This window comes from Sapajus apella, unplaced genomic scaffold, assembly GCF_009761245.1.
Source record: "Sapajus apella isolate SASKATOON/1434 unplaced genomic scaffold, GSC_monkey_1.0 scaffold3, whole genome shotgun sequence".
In the NCBI taxonomy this organism is placed as follows: Eukaryota; Metazoa; Chordata; class Mammalia; order Primates; family Cebidae; genus Sapajus; species Sapajus apella.
The window spans coordinates 61,453,092-61,471,071 of NW_022436943.1; the positions used below are offsets into that span (position 1 = coordinate 61,453,092).

Below are 17,980 nucleotides of genomic sequence, written 5' to 3' on the forward strand. Positions count from 1 at the left end.
CAAAACCACATTGAGATACCACCTCACGCCAGTTAGAATGATGACCTTTAAAAAATCTGGAGACAACAGATGCTGGAGAGGATGTGGAGAAATAGGAATGCTTTTATACTGTTGGTGTGAGTGTAAATTAGTTCAACCATTGTGGAAGACAATGTGGCGATTCCTCAAGGATCTAGAAATAGAGATACCATTTGACCCAGTAATCTCATTATTGGGCATATGCTCAAAGGATTATAAATCGATCTATTATGAAGACAGATGCACACGTATGTTCATTGCGGCACTGTTTACAATAGCAAAGACTTGGAACCAACCCAAGGTACCAGGGAAGTAACAGGGCCCAGTCCTTGGCTTATGCCTAAGGACAACAGTGAGCAGAGGGAAGTAACATGATCAGATTTCCATTGGAAGGAAAGAAAGGAGGAGAGAGGGAGGAAAAAGGGTGGAAGAGAGAAATGGATATTATTAAGAAAGTAGCATAATCATATGCAAGGTTGTTCCCCTCTTCTCCAGTACTCTAGAACTTTGATAAGGGGTTAACACAAAATCCAAATTGGGATTTTTCTCTCCTTAGCTTTACCATTGATGAAATTAAATTAATACATATTTCCTAGTGCTGTGGCATCCTGGTCTCCAGGGTTGCAGTTCATGTCAACATCCTAGCATGGCACTTCAGATCTGTGTGCCCAGATCTGTATGTACTTAACCTTCAGGCTACAGAGTTACAGACAGGACTGTCAGTGATGCCCAGGAAATGCCTTCTTGATCAATGGCAGTACATATCAGATACTGTAGGAGAATGAGCTCTAACAGCCGATTCATTCATTCACACGTTTCTTTAATCAGTGTTGGCTGTGTGCTCACTATGTGTAGGGACCCAAGGCTAAACAAAAACAGAGGTAGTTCCAGCTCATGCAGAACCTATAGCACAGAATATAGCCCTGTGATTAATTACCAGGCATGCTTCAATGGTACGTCCTCAGATCTAACAAACAGAGGTGTTTGTTGAATGAGTGAGTCAATCAGACCAAGGAATAATGGAGAACTAATCAATCCATTACACCAACAGAAATGAGATCACCAGATGAGATAAGCAGTCAGAAGAAAAGGAAGAGAGAAACTCTCCTAGCCTGCAGGGGAGGGGAGCAGAGAAGGAAGTGATAGCTGGAATGAGATGGGGAAGATCAAAGGCATCTACTAGTGAAAGAAGGAAAGAGGCCTCCAGGTATCCTGGAAGGAGTGTGGAGGGTGGCAGGAGAGAATTCAGTGCATTCTGGGACCCAAAAAAAATCTAGTGTGGCTGGAACAAAAGAGCGCACAGTGGAGAGCAGGGTCGGGGGACTGTCGACAGTAAGTGCTACAGCAGCAGGCAGAGGCCAGACCAGGAGCCACAGAAGAATTCACTCTCAATGCAGAAGGCAGTGCATTGCCTTTCTGGAGGAATTTACTACAAATGCCTTGAACAGCTCAACTCTAGTGAGAAGGATATTCAATTGAAAAGTTCAGGACAACATCCGTGGAAAGTAATTCTGCAGTATGTATCAAGAATCTTAGATGTTTCTCTACTCTGGCAAGCAAATCACATTTTGGAGGATCATCATTAAGAAATTTTTTAAATGCTGTGCATATGAAATTGTCCTTTGTAGCTGCTTTTTAAAATAATTGTAAGGTTTATGAGGCAACTGAGAAACGATCATATATATTGTGGTGCATCCACTGTATATATTACATGTAAAGTTTATGAAAATTTAACACTAGTATGGGAAAATGGAAAATGTTTACATTATCACAAATAGTTAATTATCACAGTTCTGTATATGTGTGTGTTGATTGTTTTAACAATATAAACATATATATACACGTATACATACATATATATGTAAAGAAAGAGAGAAAAATTACTATTTAAAGAAATAAGAAACAACTAATATATGCCTAAAAGAAGCACAAGATTAAGACCCAGTCTACCAAAATTTTAGTCGGCTTTAACTGATAAACAAGTTAGTGATTATTTTATTTCTAGTTTTCTACAACACTCGAAATTCCACTAGTGGCCTGGCCTTGTTTTGACAGTGAAATATATTTTTGCTTGCTTGTTTTTATAAAGAGAAACTAGGTTGTCTCTGTTTGTGTGTTTTTATAAAAGCCACTTACTGGGATTCCAGGTAATCCAGATGGGCCTTGGGGGCCAGGAGGGCCTTCTTTCCCCTAAAAGATCCAAGACATAAAAACAGCATGAAACCTTTACTGGCTTTTCCGGAAGTTAATGACTTCACACAGGACTGCATTCATGGGTTGAGGGAGTGAGTGTTTGGTTAGAAGCAAGGGGTGCTTCTGTATCAGCCTCATGGCCTTCTGAGCTGTGTTTCCTCCAAGGCAGTGAAGTTCCCTGGAGCTGAATATAATCACCCCTATTGGTACACACACTGGGACTCATTCTGACCATATTATTAATACACAGGCTCAGGGAAAACTGCCTATTGGAATGCCAATGGGAAGAAGCTATTGGGGTTTTAGAATCCACAAGACCTGAGTCCAGATCCAGCTCTGTATTTGTCCCCAGACTTCCAGAAATTCAAGTTCTCTACCCATACAGCACAGACCTCAGCACCTTGAGATGTGGTGTGTACAGGACTGTACACAGGGGGAGCTGACTAGGGGCATGCATAACAGATGGTTTATTATTTTCATCATTTTTTTCCAGTGTTCTACTTATTTTACCAGTAACTTCTCTATTATCTCTTTCCTTGTATTTGAAAATTGTTTTACCAGAATTCACTAATTAATATTTTATTTCCCATTTAGTTCATCAAAGACTTACATAAGTTTCAATCAGGGCTTATAAATTAGCATTATCTAATCAGTACCCCAATTCCCACCATAGTGAATATTATCATATCACCCTGTGTCTCTACCATGAGTAGGTCTGACAACTTTATAATTTCCTACTAGTGTTTATTGGGAGATAAGATACGGATGTCAAATTTTACATTCTAATTCACATGCCACACAAAATGAGGTATTCTTAAACTTTAGGCCAATGCACAATAATAAGCATGATATAACAAAATATTCACCCCTCCCCACATCACAACACCTACAAACACATCAGAAAATTAAGTGGAGATTTTTGGTCAACCTGTGACGAAGATGGAGATATTATCAGAGATTTTTAAATATTGATAATGGAGCATCTTGGGTTCCCTCCTGGATGCCTATTGTTTCAAATACCCTAGTGTGGAAACACCGGTGACGTAGGACTGGGGTCAGCAAAGTCCAACCCACTGCTAAATTTGTTAAATAAAGTTTTATCATAACACAGTTACACCCATCGGTGTGCATGTTGTCTATGGCTAATTTTGCATTAAAATATTTGCTAATTGGTTCTTTATGGAAAAAGTTTGCCAAGTACTATATTAGACCATTCCTTTTAAACTCAGGTGAGGAAGGCATGGTCCCATAATAAGAATGTGGCAGATCTAGGAAAGAATTCTGCCTCTGACTCCCTGTTAAGTCTTCTTGGCATCACTAGACTCTTATTTATTTAGAAAGCAATTCCATTGGCAGAGAGGCTGAAAATTACAACATGGTAGACTCTTAAACAACTTCCACTGACCAACCCCCATTATAAACCAGCCTCTCCACGCTCTCCAAAAACCCATGCCTCGTCACAGCACTGCAGTACATCCTTGCCTGCAGTCCACTCTTGCTTTTCTGTTCCACTCACTTTTCTGTGAGGTGAAGGCTTGCAAGAAGTCAGTGTGCTTGTTCCCAAGCCTGTTTGCATCAGTTATTTGTGATGGAAATCATACAATTTAATTGTTGATTAAACAATCCGGTATAATTTAGGTGGGAAAAAAGAATAAACTTTTTATGCAAGCTATGGTAGGATTTTGAAAACACTAGCCAAAAGTGAGTCATTCACCACTCATCATCTAAATTGATACAGCTATAAAAGGTTAGGAAAGCTACAAAAGACTAGGAAAATCATCCTAACAATCTAGAACTCAACATTCATATTGTCACACATACGTTGTTATATTCTCAAACCAATTTTCAAAAAGTAACAAAAAGTGATCAGTGGATGCACTTTTTACATGACTCATGACAAAAGACTCCATTCATTACCCAAAATCAAAGTAAAAGCCTTTATCCTATGTCAAAAAGACTGCCAAAGATTTGTCTTTTAATTCAAAATATAACAGAACTAAGGTTTCTGTGTATGTATCTTTTTATTATAATTATGCCCCATTTAACTTTCAAAAATTACTTCTGGGGCTGGGTGTGGTGGCTCATGCCTGTAATCCTGGCACTTTGGGAGACTGAGGCAGTAGGATCACAAGGTCAAGACATTGAGACCATCCTGGCCAACATGGTGAAACCCCATCTCTACTAAAAATACAAAAAATTAGCTGGGTGGGGTGGCACCCCACCTCGAGAGGCTGAGGCAGGAGAATCACCTGAACTCATGAGTCAGAGGTTGCGGTGAGCCAAGATTGTGCCACTGCACTCCAGCCTGGTGATAGAGCAAGACTCCATCTCAAAAAAAAAAATTACTTTTATTGGCTGGGTGTGGTGGCTCATGCCTGTTAATCCCAGCACTTTGGGAGGCCGAGGCAGTCGGATCACTTAAGGTCTAAGACCAGCCTTGGCAACATGGTGAAACCCCATTTCTACCAAAAATACAAAAATTAGTTGGAAATCACTTGAACCCAGGAGACAGAGGTTGCAGTGAGCAGAGATCGTGTCCCTGCACTCCAGCCTGGACAACAAGAGTGAGACTCTGTCTCAAAAGGAAAAGAAAAAAAAAATTACTTCCATTTTATGACCATCAGTACTCTCTGGGCAAAGAAAACTTCCACTATATTCTAGTTTGACGGTTAGGGCAAATTTCAGCACCATGGACAGCTTCAAGGGACACCATAAGTTGAGGAGTGGTCCCGTGACAGAATCAAAGTCTTATTTAACACAGTTTAATTCCTAGGAATGTAATAGTTTTATGTCCTGGATCCATATCTTATTATTTTCAGGCAAACAATCCATTTGTTTTTATCAGGGAAATCATTTGCATACGAAGTCACACTCTGTCGCCCAGGCTGGAGTGCAGTGGCACAATCTCAGCTCCCTGTAGTCTCTGCCTCTCTGGTTCAAGTGATTCTCCTGCTTTGGCTTCCCGAGTAGCTGGGAATCAGGCACGTGCCACCACGCCCAGCTAAGTTTTGTAGTTTTAGTAGAGAGGGGGTTTCATCATGTTGCTTAGGCTGATCTGAAATTCCTGAACTCAGGTGATTTGCCAACCTTGGCCTCCGAAAGTACTGGAATTATAGTCATGATCAACTGTGCCCAACCCAGTACATTTTATATTTTATTTATCCTGGGACTTCTAGATGGGTGGCTTCAAAAGGATTGACCAGATGAGGATCCTAAACAGAGCCATGGGGCTGTGATTTTTCAGTCTCAACATCCGTCTGGCTGCCCAGACCACACATGCAGTGGGTCAGTGTGGAATAGCAGAAGGAGAACTGATCTGAGAAATCTTAAATTGGCTTAACTCCCAACTTGGACACTAATTTCCTGTATGACTTTGACCAAGTGACATAACCCCATGGGATGCTGACCTCCTCCTTTGACATGAAGAAAGTCTTCCTAAGTAATAATGTCCTTTGCACATGCCCTTTGCACAGAACTCCAGAGATACCAGGGTAGGGCTGGCCTGCTTGCTAGCTGGCCTTGAAATATAATGGTGACATTCCTGTGGCCTAGGGATTGCACCTGGCTCTCACATTCTTTTCCTCACTGTGTGACCCTGAACTGGCCATTTCACTTCTCCAATTCCTACTCTCCATATTTGTAAAATGGAGATAATGATTCATGGCCTTTCTAACATATAGGGCTAAAGGGGGAAGGGGTGTCAGATGAGATAAAGAATTTTTATGTACCGTGTATTCATTTACATGCCATGCATATATTGGCTACTAACATAATACCTACTAAACTGTGGTTCACCCTTTATGGCATTGAAACCAAGAGTGGTTCTGGCAGCTTCATGAAATGAAATCTGGATTTTGAGATAAAAGTTTTGGGTTCAAATGCCAACTCCACTAGTTGTGGTTTGGGATCCTTGACTAGTGACTTATTTTTAATTCGACTCTCCTCTTTTGAACAGTTGGGGTAACAATGGTGGCCTCTTGCCTGACATTCACCTGGTACATACCATAGTCCTAGGTGAGTTAGCTCTCTTCCATTTCCACTTCCCTGCACCTGCTCAAAATAGAAACCACACTGACAAGAAATTGAGATATGGGGCCTAAATCTAGGACCTATTTGCATTGACGGTTATAAACTAAATTCTGGAAACACAGATCTTCAGATCATTTCAACCAAACCTTTACTCTAGTAGCAAAATAACCAGGGCTCCTACAGAAAGCAAACCCTCCTGCAGTTTCACTGCAAAACTTGTAGTGAACAGAACCTCAAAAACATGTGAGCCACAGGAGACAGACAGGACCAGAGCAGGATTGGTAAACACTTGGGGTTCTGGAAAGGCTAAAGATAGACTACAAACAGATCCCAATCCTTGAGGAACTTACAGGTGACCCTTGGATTCCTGGTGGTCCAGCAGCTCCTGAAATTCCATCGGCCCCCTAAAAAAGACAAGGCAGAAAGCTAGTTTCTTGTGCATCTGGACAGAGGTCATTAGCACCCCCTGCTTTGAATACAAAGCAATTGATACGGTTGCTTATTTGTCCCCTTCAAATCTCATGCTGAAATGTGATTTCCAATATTGGAGGTGGGGCCTGGTGGGACGTGATTGAATCATGGGGACAGATCTCTCATGAATGATTTAGCGCAATCCCCTTGGTGATAAGTCAGCTCCCACTCAGTTAGCTCATGAAAGATCTGGTTGTTTAAAACTCTAGGACCTCCCCTCCTTGGTCACTTGCTCCTGCTCTTGCCATCTGACACACCTAGCCTTCCTCTATGATGAAAGTTCACTGCAGTCTCTTCAGATGTCAAGCAGATGCTGGTACCATGTTTGTACAGCCTACAGACCTGAGCCAATAAAACCTCTTTTCTTTATAAATTATTCAACCTCAGGTATTTCTTTGTAGCCATGTAAAAACAGCCTAATACATCGACACACCGATCTTACATTCTGTGCCCCCTCCTAGCTTCCCGAACCACAGATATTTCAAATGTGCTTCTTCCTCTTCATCAGGCTGAGCTATTCTCTGGGAATACAAGATGTTTGGAAAAGAGCAACCACGTTGTAGGAAGGGCCAATGCATTAGCCAGCCAGTCACCCCTTCGAACACAGTAAATGAACTCGCTTCAGGATGGGCATTTTCAGCTAATAACAAGGAATATTTCAGGACAAAAAGCAAATGAACAACTAGGTTTATCTTCCAGGAGATTAGGAAGGCAATCGCTGTGTCAAGTCAAGGGTGAAGAGATCTACAGATGGATAAATGGAAGAAGACTTCTATGCCAATCAGCAAGCAGCTCAAAGTGAGCTCCAGGCACACTTTTGCCTGAGGCTCTTGCATATGCTGTTTCTTCCCCTTATATTCTAGTCCCCCACATATGCAGAAGCCTCATGCCCTCCCATCCTCCAGGTCTTAGCTCATGTATCAGCATCTCAGTGAAACGTTTTCTGCCTACCAGACCCAAAATTGAAAGATCTACCCTTCATCATCCCTGCTCTGGGGAGGTCCCTTTCCTGTCTACCTTCCCCCATAGCACCTGCAAACCTCTGTCATGCTAGTGTTCATTGATTTCTTATTTATTTTTATCATCTAGCTCTCTCCTTCCACACACCTCCTACCTTCATGAGGTCAAGAACTACCATTTTCTTTCTTTCTTCATTGGAACTAAAACAGCTCCTGGGATACAGTAAGCAATATTCTTGAATAAACGAATGAATTAGAAGTGAACTGACTGGGTTATGAAGGCAGCAGTTCTTTAGACGAATTCACACATGTGCCTTTTACTAGCTTTGGTTGAGTCATGTAAGATCTCTAAGCTTTAGTTTCCTTAACAGTGAAAGGCTGGAAATTGCACATGTCTTTAGGAAGGGGAGGAGTAATGAGGCAATGCTGACAAGGTACCAGGTACAGAAGAAAGAGCACTGGTTAAGAGTGCAGCCTCTTAGAGTCAGAGTTCCTGAGCCCACATCCTACTTCTTCACTGAATAGCTGTATAATCATAGGAAAGTTACTTGACCCCTCTGTATCTCAGTTCCTTTGTAAAATGAAGGAAAAGAACAGTGCCTGTCTTATGCGGGTTGTTGAGAAAATGGAATTCATGACACATAAGGGGTTAGCACCAGAGAAATGCTAAGGGCTGTCCAAGAGGAGCTTTCCATGAATGTGTCTATTGTTCACCCCACGACAAGGAATCCTGCAGATATTAACTAAACATGGAAGCATAAATAAGCAAGTTCCCACAGTACTCTATTGATGTCTTTCCAGCAGCCTTTATTAAATTCTTACAAACTTTTATTAAGTGTCTAAATTGTACCAGGTATGAGTCAAATTTTAGAGACATAAAAGTGACTGCATCATGGTCTTAGACCTCAAAGAAATATGATATAACTGTATGACAAACTTCTGGGGAAGGGTGCAGCTGTATTTGTCTCTACTGCTTCTACTTTGTACGGACCCAGTAAAGGTTCACAAAATAAAGGGATAATGATAATATTTTAATGAGTAGCCTAAGGTTCATGCTTGAATTCAACATCTAGTCAAAGCTAATAAAACAAATCTAGATTGTTCCACATAACTTTAATAAAAAGCTTCTGGCATCCTAGAGTCTCGAAACTTGCCAAGTTGGAATAAAATCCCCTACTGCATATGCGCATGGAGTAAGGGTTTTATCTGGAAGAAGGATGCTGACTGAGCACCAGAAAATAAGCACTAAAAGAAAGAGCTTTGTCAGCTCACTACCCATATCCCTGCATATTTCCAACAGGGCCTGACAATTAATAAGTACTTGAAAACAAGCAACAACAACAAAGAACAAAACTAAAACAACGCATCCATGACCAGAAAGGTTAATTTTCTGCTCTGGAATTGCTTCTGTGTGATTGGCTGGTGAGCCTAAACGGGCGCTGCCTCAGCATCCATTCTCACAGGCAATTAACAGTACAAGGCACGACACAAAACAGAAGCTCAGTAAACATCTGCCAAGTGAACTGAAAGCATTAATCAGCTGGAGACAAACAAGCTGGCTTCTGATGACGGTTGTTTCTGAGCCTCCAATTCATCATCTAGCGCGAGAATAAGAAACCAGGAATCATTTCCTACAGTAGTCACGGAGTTCTAACTTACTGCAATTTCCAGTGAGAAGGGGGTTTTGTTTTCACTGAGAACATGTTAGAGGGTTTGGAACTACCAGGGCGGAGCGGGGATGAGGCGTTAATCCAATGTTCATTTTCTGAGAACCTCAGCTGTTAAGTTGTACAGGGAAGCTAATGTCATCATATAAAACTATTCATGAATAAACTATTTTTAAGTAAAATTAGTTCCTTCTCAAATGCCCCCCTTTGCTTCACTAGTACCTCTCCCTACTACCGATCGTGTCAGCATCATTATCAGTTTCTCTTTTTGCTGATTATCAGATGCTACAAGATCCAATAATATTCATATACAGTGCGAAGCAATGACTGAGTGAAATTATAAACCTTGAAAGAATTGTGGAATTTTGTGAAGTTAAACGACAGCAAACTGATCAATTCCCTACAGTATCCTTCACAAATGTGCACATGGCAGAGTTGGGCCAGGTAAGATGTGAGGCTGAGAAATTAAAAACAAAATTAATTTCAAAGGCACTTCAGAGGAAAATGTGTTGAACATTAAAGACTTAAAGTAGGCTTTCTGAGAAACTGAATAGTGCTTTTGTAGACAATTCACCTTTTTATGAGTTTGCTGTAAAAGTCAACATGAAGTGAAAGATGCCATTTCATGCTTTCATATGATTTTATTGAAAATACTCACTTAAAATGATTTAATTTATTCTACTAATTAACACACAGTTACAACTAGAAGTTGAGCTGTTTAAAAAGAAGACAGAGCAAGCTTAGTTTCATATATTTTAAATTTATACTCCTAACTGAACCTCTTTTCACTATACTTTCTAACAGGGTATTCCCTGTTTGAAGGGAGTTCCTTTTCTGTGGTCTTTCAGTCATTCCAGAAATCCTCTCCTTGCAAGGTCTGGGACAAGGGTCTCATGTAGAACCCATGGGACATCCCTGGGGACTGACCCTGGGCTTGGCAGGGACAATCATTCCCAGTGCCTGTTGCCATGGCTACCCATGATGGATATGTGGGCTGCAACGGCAGCGGACTCCAATCAGAGGAGGAACATGAGTAATCTATGAGCAGCCTACACTGAAAGGAGAGGGAAATGCTGAGAAGGGCACCAGTCAATATCAAGGCTACAGCTACTATAAGAACAGAGAGAACATTTGCTCAGGGGGGCCTAGTGGAGATCATTGAGATAACGTTCAGACAGGCTCCCCATAAAATGGGGAAAGCTGCTTACGATTTCTCATTTTCTACCTTCTTTGTTTGACATCATAACCTTGACGTATGGGCTTCCTACCCACTCAAGCTCAATTTGCAAAAAGAAGAAGCAAGTCTGTCTGTCTTTGCCGATGTCCTCCAGTCCCGACATCACTCTAATTACATGGTCCATCAAGCCTACTCCACACCCTCTGCACCTTCCCCCACATGCCTGTGGGACTTGCATTTTTAGGTCATCCCTGCCACCTTTTGGGTATTGGCCCATCCCTTAAAATGAGAGATATGTTCAGTGTCATACCAGGCCTGGTGAGTAGAGGTGTGCATTCAAATGTCAAGGCCCCAAGAGGAAGAGACTAAAGAGGATTACTTACTGGTGGCCCAGGGCTCCCTGGGGGCCCCATGAAACCTGGAACTCCAGGATGACCCTACGAAAACACAAGACACAATTCTTTCAAATGACTTGAAAAACACTTTTTAAACTTTGCACAAATATCAAATTTCAGGAAACAATCCAGAATCCACTTTCTAACCCCACTAACAATTTCGGTTAAAGACACTGACAACAAAAGAGCCCTCTTTTTATATATCAATAGGTTGAGATACTACCTGACAATATTTATAAAAACAGGTATGTCCTGAAAGTGGATTTGTTTCAAAATAATGTGTGGGCAGGGGGTGTGGAGAAATGGCTGAGGATATAAATGAAAACAAGAGGTGTCATAATAATTGAAAGCTGTTGTGGTCAAGTGCTAGGTACAGAAGGGTTCATTTTATTACAGTCCTTATTCTTTAGATATGCTTGAAGCGTTTCATAATAAAAACATAAAGAAAAATAAATGCACACAGACACAATGTACACAATGGAAACGGTTAGGCTAACTGAATTATGGCCTTCATACTCTGGCAATATTACAGTTATTTTAAGCAAGAGATTTGCTTCTCTATGTGTAGAGGAGTCTGTTGCATATTATAGAATCAGCTGAAAAAGTTATAGAACAAAGCTTGACATCTAGCACTTAGCCTTGTAGAACAATGTTATGAAACCAAACAAACCACCATGAAAGAAATGATTCTCTGCCCTCCGCCTCCAAGCCTTACCACTGAAACCTCAGGCTGCAGCATTCAATGTAGAGTACATTGCCTTTGATAACTCATTCTTATAAGAATAATCCAAATACATTTTGTTTTTCCAAATACAGAAGAGGTTTTAGCTGAGGAGTTCATTCAGACTTTGAGCACAGCTCTCATCTCACTGCCTGTGTGTTGCTCGTTCATGTGCCTCCGCCCTCACTGAACAGCAAGCCCACTGAGGTCAGGAGCTTGCCCATGACTCATTCCAGATTGCAGAGCCAGGTGCAGCGCCTGGCATGGAATTGGCTTACAATGAGCACTGGCTATGAGATGCAGAATAGAGGGAGGAGTAAGGGGGACGGCAGGTAAGACAGGAGAGAAACAAGAACAGGGAAAAGGGTGACAGCAGCAAAGCAGAAGGATAACAGCCATTTCCATTGGCAGGAAGGCTGGTAGAATTGGAATGGGCAGAAATCAGCTGGTCGTACTGGATAGAGGATGATAGGGAGGCCATGCTCAGATCCACAGAGAGAGCAGCAAGCCCTCATTGGTCCCATCCTATAGCACGCTAGGAACAGTGGTCCAGCAAGTCTGGATGTGCACTGACCAGAGCATGGAGTGTCTGTGAAGCATTTCAGCTAGCACCAAGAGAGCCAGGCAACAGTTACTTGAGACGATGGGAGGAAAGAAGGGGGAATTTTGTAATGAATAACTACCATTTTGGTGAAAAGAAACAAAGGTAAAATAGTACAGGAAGGAAGGAAGGAAGGAAGGAAGGGAGGGAGGGAGGGAGGGAGGGCTTCTCAGATAATTTGGGGAGAGAGGGGACTTACAATAAACCAGAGATAACAAGATAAAAACCATGAAAGCTAGATTTTTAAAAATCCTGCTACAGGCAAAGAAGAGACAAGAAATGACATTGTACAGTGGAAGCCGCCTTGGAGAAACAGTGATCCTTCCTCGGGATGAATGGTTCCTTACAGAGTAAATTTTTACCTGATCACCTTTCTGTCCAACCTCACCATCTGCACCACGTTCTCCTTGACTTCCCTTGAAAGGAAAAAAAGAAAAGAAAGAGATTTCACCAGAAATTTTAATAGAGAAACAAAAAGCATTTTATGCATTCATTCATCTATTCATTAATTCCCCAAAACCTCTTATCGATTTCCTGTGGTAGCTCAGGTACGGTGGCAGCAGATAGAAACAGGGCCTGGTTGAGGATGTGTTGATGAAATGGCTTAACTGGGATTTGGGGTATGGGGCTCCAGGAAATGGGGCTGGGGAGGCAGACAGGGCTCATTTCTTTGAGAGCCTTGCATGTCAACATCTGATGTTAGAGTTAGTTGTAGGCATTGGAAACCATTAAAAAGATATGTAATTGTCCTAGGTTCTAGCTGTGGGTGTAGTGTGGGACATGCTAGTGGTACAGGCTATAGAGAAAAGGGTCAGTTAGAAGAAAGGGGTGTTCCAGGTGTGGCAGGAAAAGAGGCAGAATAAACCCAGGGTCTGCAGGCCTTGCAGAACGGGTGTGACGGTGAGGGAGAAGGAGAAGTTTAGATGGTGGCAGGCAAGAGCAGCAGTACGACACAGGAAGCTTTGGAAGAATTTATCCAGACATAAGATTCTTGCTCCCTCCCTTACTAGCTGTGAGACTTCGAGGAGTTTTGTAACCTACCTACAAGAACAAGAAAATAATGATGCCTATCCCATGAAATGTTAGAGAACAAAATAATAGATGGGAAACAGCACAGAGCCCGGAACACAGTAAAAGCTCAATAAATCTTAGTTATCATTATTATCTTTATTATTTTGCATTTTAATTCTGGCTTTGCCACTTGCTAACTGTGTGTCATTGGACAAGATATTTAAACTCTCTGTCTTCTTGCAAAATGAGAATGATAAAATAATATCTTTGTCATGGGGTTACTGTGAGAGTTAAATGACCTAAAATATACAAAGTGCTTAGTCTTAGGACGGGATGTGTGTTTGCCCTCAATAAACATTAGCTATCAGGATTCTCAAGGTCATTATCACCATGATGATCACCGTGATCATTACCATCACCATCATTATTATTCCATCACCATCATGACCACAGTCACTATCACAAGAGCTGTATCATCACTGTCACCACCATCACCATCATCATCCTCATCTTCACTATCATGATCACTGTCATTGTCTGCATAATGATCACCACCACCACTACTGTGATCATAACCATCATCCTCATCATCGCCATTGTCATTGTCATCATCATGGCCAAGATGCTCAAAACATACAACCTGCTAAAAAATACTTTTTACAGACTACCCATGAAAGTAACATCCAAAGGTTCCAACCCTTTAACTGTTTTCTACTTTAGCTCTGCATTTACTGTGTTAACAAGTGCACAATGTTTTTAAACAGAAACATTTCAATTCCTTTAAAACAATATTTTATGCAGTAAATAGGTTTGTGGCAGTAGGTCAATCTTAGCTGTGGTTCCATGCCTGTGGCCCTTTATCTTTACATTCTTAAGCATATCACGTCTTCTATCCTCTCTGGTCTCAGTTTGCTCCTCTAGTAAATAAAGGATGAGGGGCAGGTCCATCTAGGAGGGTCCTTCCAGGGATCCAGAACCCCACAGTTCTCTCATGGAAACATCAAGTCCAGCCCTCTTTCAATCTAGACTGTTCTACCACCTCAGCAGACCACTGTTAACAGTAACTACATACTAATCCTCACTCTCTCCCTGTGCTATAATGGGAGGGTTAGGTGAGCTCATATCTATGAAGTGCTAAATATCATTGTTTAGAAGAGAAAAAAAATGGAGTCAGAGAGAAGGAGCATTTCTTCTGATGTTTTTGCATGGAATTATTTTCACTGTTTCTAAATCTAAACAAAGCCAGTGCGCCTGTCTGCAGACACACTGTTGTAATCAACGAAGAGAAGTGACATAGAAGAGTCCATTGCTTCCTTAACATTTAGGACAACTGCCTTAAAAGTAAGTGGCTTCCTTCGAAATTCCAGCCCTCAGTCTGGGTTTAGAGTAGTTTCAACACCCATGTAGCAACAATGAAAATGTCTGCAGCTCAAGGATCTCCACAGTTGTCCCTTTCTCCTACTCCAACGTAGTCAGGGATCAAGGCAAACATACACACCCCCAAGCCTGACTCATTTCCTTTCAGAGACGGGGGCTGACATTTAGAGAGCCCCGACTCTTCCAGGAACTCTGCCAAGGCTTCCCACATGATATCCCATTACATGTATTTCCTTGTTTATATCCTGAACTGATGCAAAAATATTTAATATGTCTATATTCTCTTACTGAATCAGTAAGTCTACTCTATAAGATAGGGCTTATTATCAGAGTATTAGATAATAAATCTGAAGACCAGACCAGTTCCCTTATTCACCTGAGCTCACACAGCTCATAGAAAGCAAGGTCGGGAATCTAATCCACATCCATCTGTCTCATGATCAGATACCCAAGCTGGCTTTCTCTGCCCATTTTACTTTTCCAGCTATTTCCCTAGACCATGATGCCTTGTCCAAGTGGTTTCAAAATGTCAAGGGTACTGGATTTATAATCAGAAAGACTGACTGATCATGCTGAGCATAAGCCAGACACCTTTCTATACTCTGGAGATACAATAATCAATGAAATACATAAATACCATGCCCACTGGGAATTCATATTCCAGGGAGATTATCAGTTCATTATTTTGCTAGTTTAGTCCTCTTGAAGAGCTATTTTAAGGGCTTAATTCCCCCTGTTGAAAATAAGAAAAACTTTGCCCTACTCTGTTTACTGAAAACATTTACTTTAGAAAACTTGTTAATTGTGAGGTTTGTTTTTGTTTTTGTGGGGTTTTTTTTGGGGGGGAGGTCTCTTTGAAAGGTATGTCAATACTTTTAAAAGCTAAATGAGCCTTTTGCTAGCCTTGTGACCCAGGAACACAGGAATGTTTTTTCTCAAGGACCTAGGAACCATCTCTTTGAAATAGAATCAGCAAAGAAGATAGCATTCCTATCTCGCAGCTCCTGTGAAACAGTAGAAGCCCAACTTCAGCAGATGCCTGACTCCAAGTTGCAAATCTATCTCCTTCCATAAAGATGTAAGAAGTTCAGCTTTGCTTTGAATAAGGTCAGTTAGTTGATATAGACATACAGACGACCACTGCAATTATCATGTGAATCTAGAAAGAACATGTGATGTCACTAAATCCTCTTACTTGAGAACCAGCTGGTGCTTATCTTAACAACATGTATGTGATAGGTGGTTGTATCAGAGGGGCTATCTAAAAGTAAGATTTCTTTCTGTCTTTGCAATCATTTAGCATATTGTCTGTAATGCAAATCACATTCTGGTTATAAAATTGTTTTCTTTCTCTTCTACGTTCATGGAAAACCTCTCTGAGTTTGGAGGAGATTCTGTTTTTAATTAAATTTTTTCCAGGATCATCACGTGCTAAGCACATGATAAAACAATTATTTGGAAGTTACATTCATACCAGGAATTGCTGTAAGAGTGCTGTCCTTCATGAATATGCTGAACAGGCAATTTTATCAAAAGGTTTTCAAACTGTTGAGGACAGGGACTAAACTTTCCCAAGTTAGTAACTCTCTGCTACTCTCAGAACATACCCTGCTCCCAAACTTTTCAGGCTGTTGTCCTGCTTGGAAAACCTTTCTCCAGGGATAGCTGGTAAATTCCTGATTAACTCTCCAATGCAACTAAAATCCTACCTCCTCCAGGTGCCTTCACAGGTTACCCCTTGTTCCATGGTGTTCTTTTTTATTTTAAGTCATTTACTCTTCTCCTGACAATTTGTTGTGGTTGGAGGACCACTTGCAGGTACCTGTATTAAATGCTTCCTACATGCCATGCTTTGTAAATTCACCCTTCTTTAGTTCTCGCATCCTTGTTATGAGACAGGTTGTGCAGGTCTTTTTCAGATGAGGAACCCAAGGTACAGATGAGGGACCCAAGGTTCAGATAAATAAATGCCCAAGCCCTATAATTAGCAAGCTAAATTCACTCAGCTAATAAGGGCACGTTGGGGACCACTGGTTTCCAGAGCCCAGGCTTGTGCCCATGGCTCTTGTTGGCTTCCAGCCTTCATCAGACATTCCTAAGTGCTTGCTGCAAGCTTGTGTGTCTTTCTTTTCTGTCACAGCATCAGGCTGTGGAAGGAAGGACCCATATCTAATCTCTCTATATACCTCCTGACTTGAAAGGAAACTGTTAAGGTGATACTTTGTAAGACTTTTTCAGAATTGTGGCAGTTACGGATGGGAAGAGTTTTCTGCTCTGGGAAAGAACATGGAGTAAGTGGCTCTGGGTTATTTTCTGGACAGGATGGGAATCCCAGGGCTTTTTCTGGCACTGCCAACGGCAGCAGGTATTATTTCTGCCTCCTCAGAGTCATCTGTACCTTCCAAATGAGGACTTTTGCTCATTGGGTATCTCCGGGCCCATTCCCGGCCCTCTTTAGGTCCTATTACTGGTTGGTGAACATGTGATAAGAAGGAAACAAAAATGTTGGTTTTTGTAGGTGACAGAATAGTCATCATTTCCAATCCAGGCAAGGCAATTACATCTGATTCTGTAGAATACATGCTCCCAGGGTCATCACAGTGATTACTGTCTTGTTCCTTCTGCCTCCTCTCCACAGATCATAATCACAACTGCAGCAACAATTTCCAGATCTTATATCTTAAAGTCAGGGTTTTATGTGAGTTCAAAGTCCTAGAATTGAGCTCTCTAGTTGACCGTGTGGCGTGAACTTCCTCATGACAGCCACTGAAGAGAGCAGATGCACATCTATAAGATAAATCTTGGGGAGGCTGCTTCCCCAATGCTGAAAACAAAGAAACCAAGCCCTCTTGGCAGTGCATGAGACGAGTGAATGCCCAGAGCCTTTGGTTATGAAAAGACGCTAACAATGATCTTAAGTACTCCATCAGGGGTAGTATTTTCAGTTTACAGATTCATCTTCACATCCCCAAGTCTAGCAGAGATACTGTTTGATAAATGAAGTTGAACAGAGAGGAAATGAGACAGTCCTTCTGTCTATTTTCTGGAAAGTGGTGTAGGGTAAATGACAAGTACAGAAGCTGGCTTGGGTTTGAAGCCAAGAAGCACAATAGACTGAGCCCTCAGAAGACACATTTAACCCTTCTGTGATGCATTTTCTCAACAATAAGTGGTGATAAGGGGCAGCTGTTGCAGACAGGGGCATTAGCAGATACAATGTAGACTAAAGCACTGTACCCCATTAGGAGCTGTCCTGGGTGCTGGTGTTGATATCAATTGTTACTTAGGAGTATGGCAGAACAGTAACTACTTGGGGTACTGAAGTTGGACTAGTAGGGGCCAACCCCAGTTATACTGCCTG

The 17,980-nt window shown here is 41.5% G+C and overlaps 1 protein-coding gene across 2 annotated transcripts in view; it reads right to left on the minus strand.

Moving 5' to 3' along the window:
* COL22A1 (collagen type XXII alpha 1 chain) overlaps positions 1 to 17,980 on the minus strand; it is a 317,529-nt gene that overhangs the window by 37,996 nt on the left and 261,553 nt on the right. For both annotated transcript variants that reach the window (XM_032254428.1, XM_032254418.1), the window contains 4 exons: positions 12,594 to 12,647; positions 10,898 to 10,951; positions 6,591 to 6,644; positions 2,155 to 2,208 (listed from right to left, as the gene is read on the minus strand). In XM_032254428.1, the coding sequence (XP_032110319.1) occupies positions 2,155 to 2,208; positions 6,591 to 6,644; positions 10,898 to 10,951; positions 12,594 to 12,647 (216 nt within the window). The remainder of the gene's footprint in view (positions 1 to 2,154; positions 2,209 to 6,590; positions 6,645 to 10,897; positions 10,952 to 12,593; positions 12,648 to 17,980) is intronic.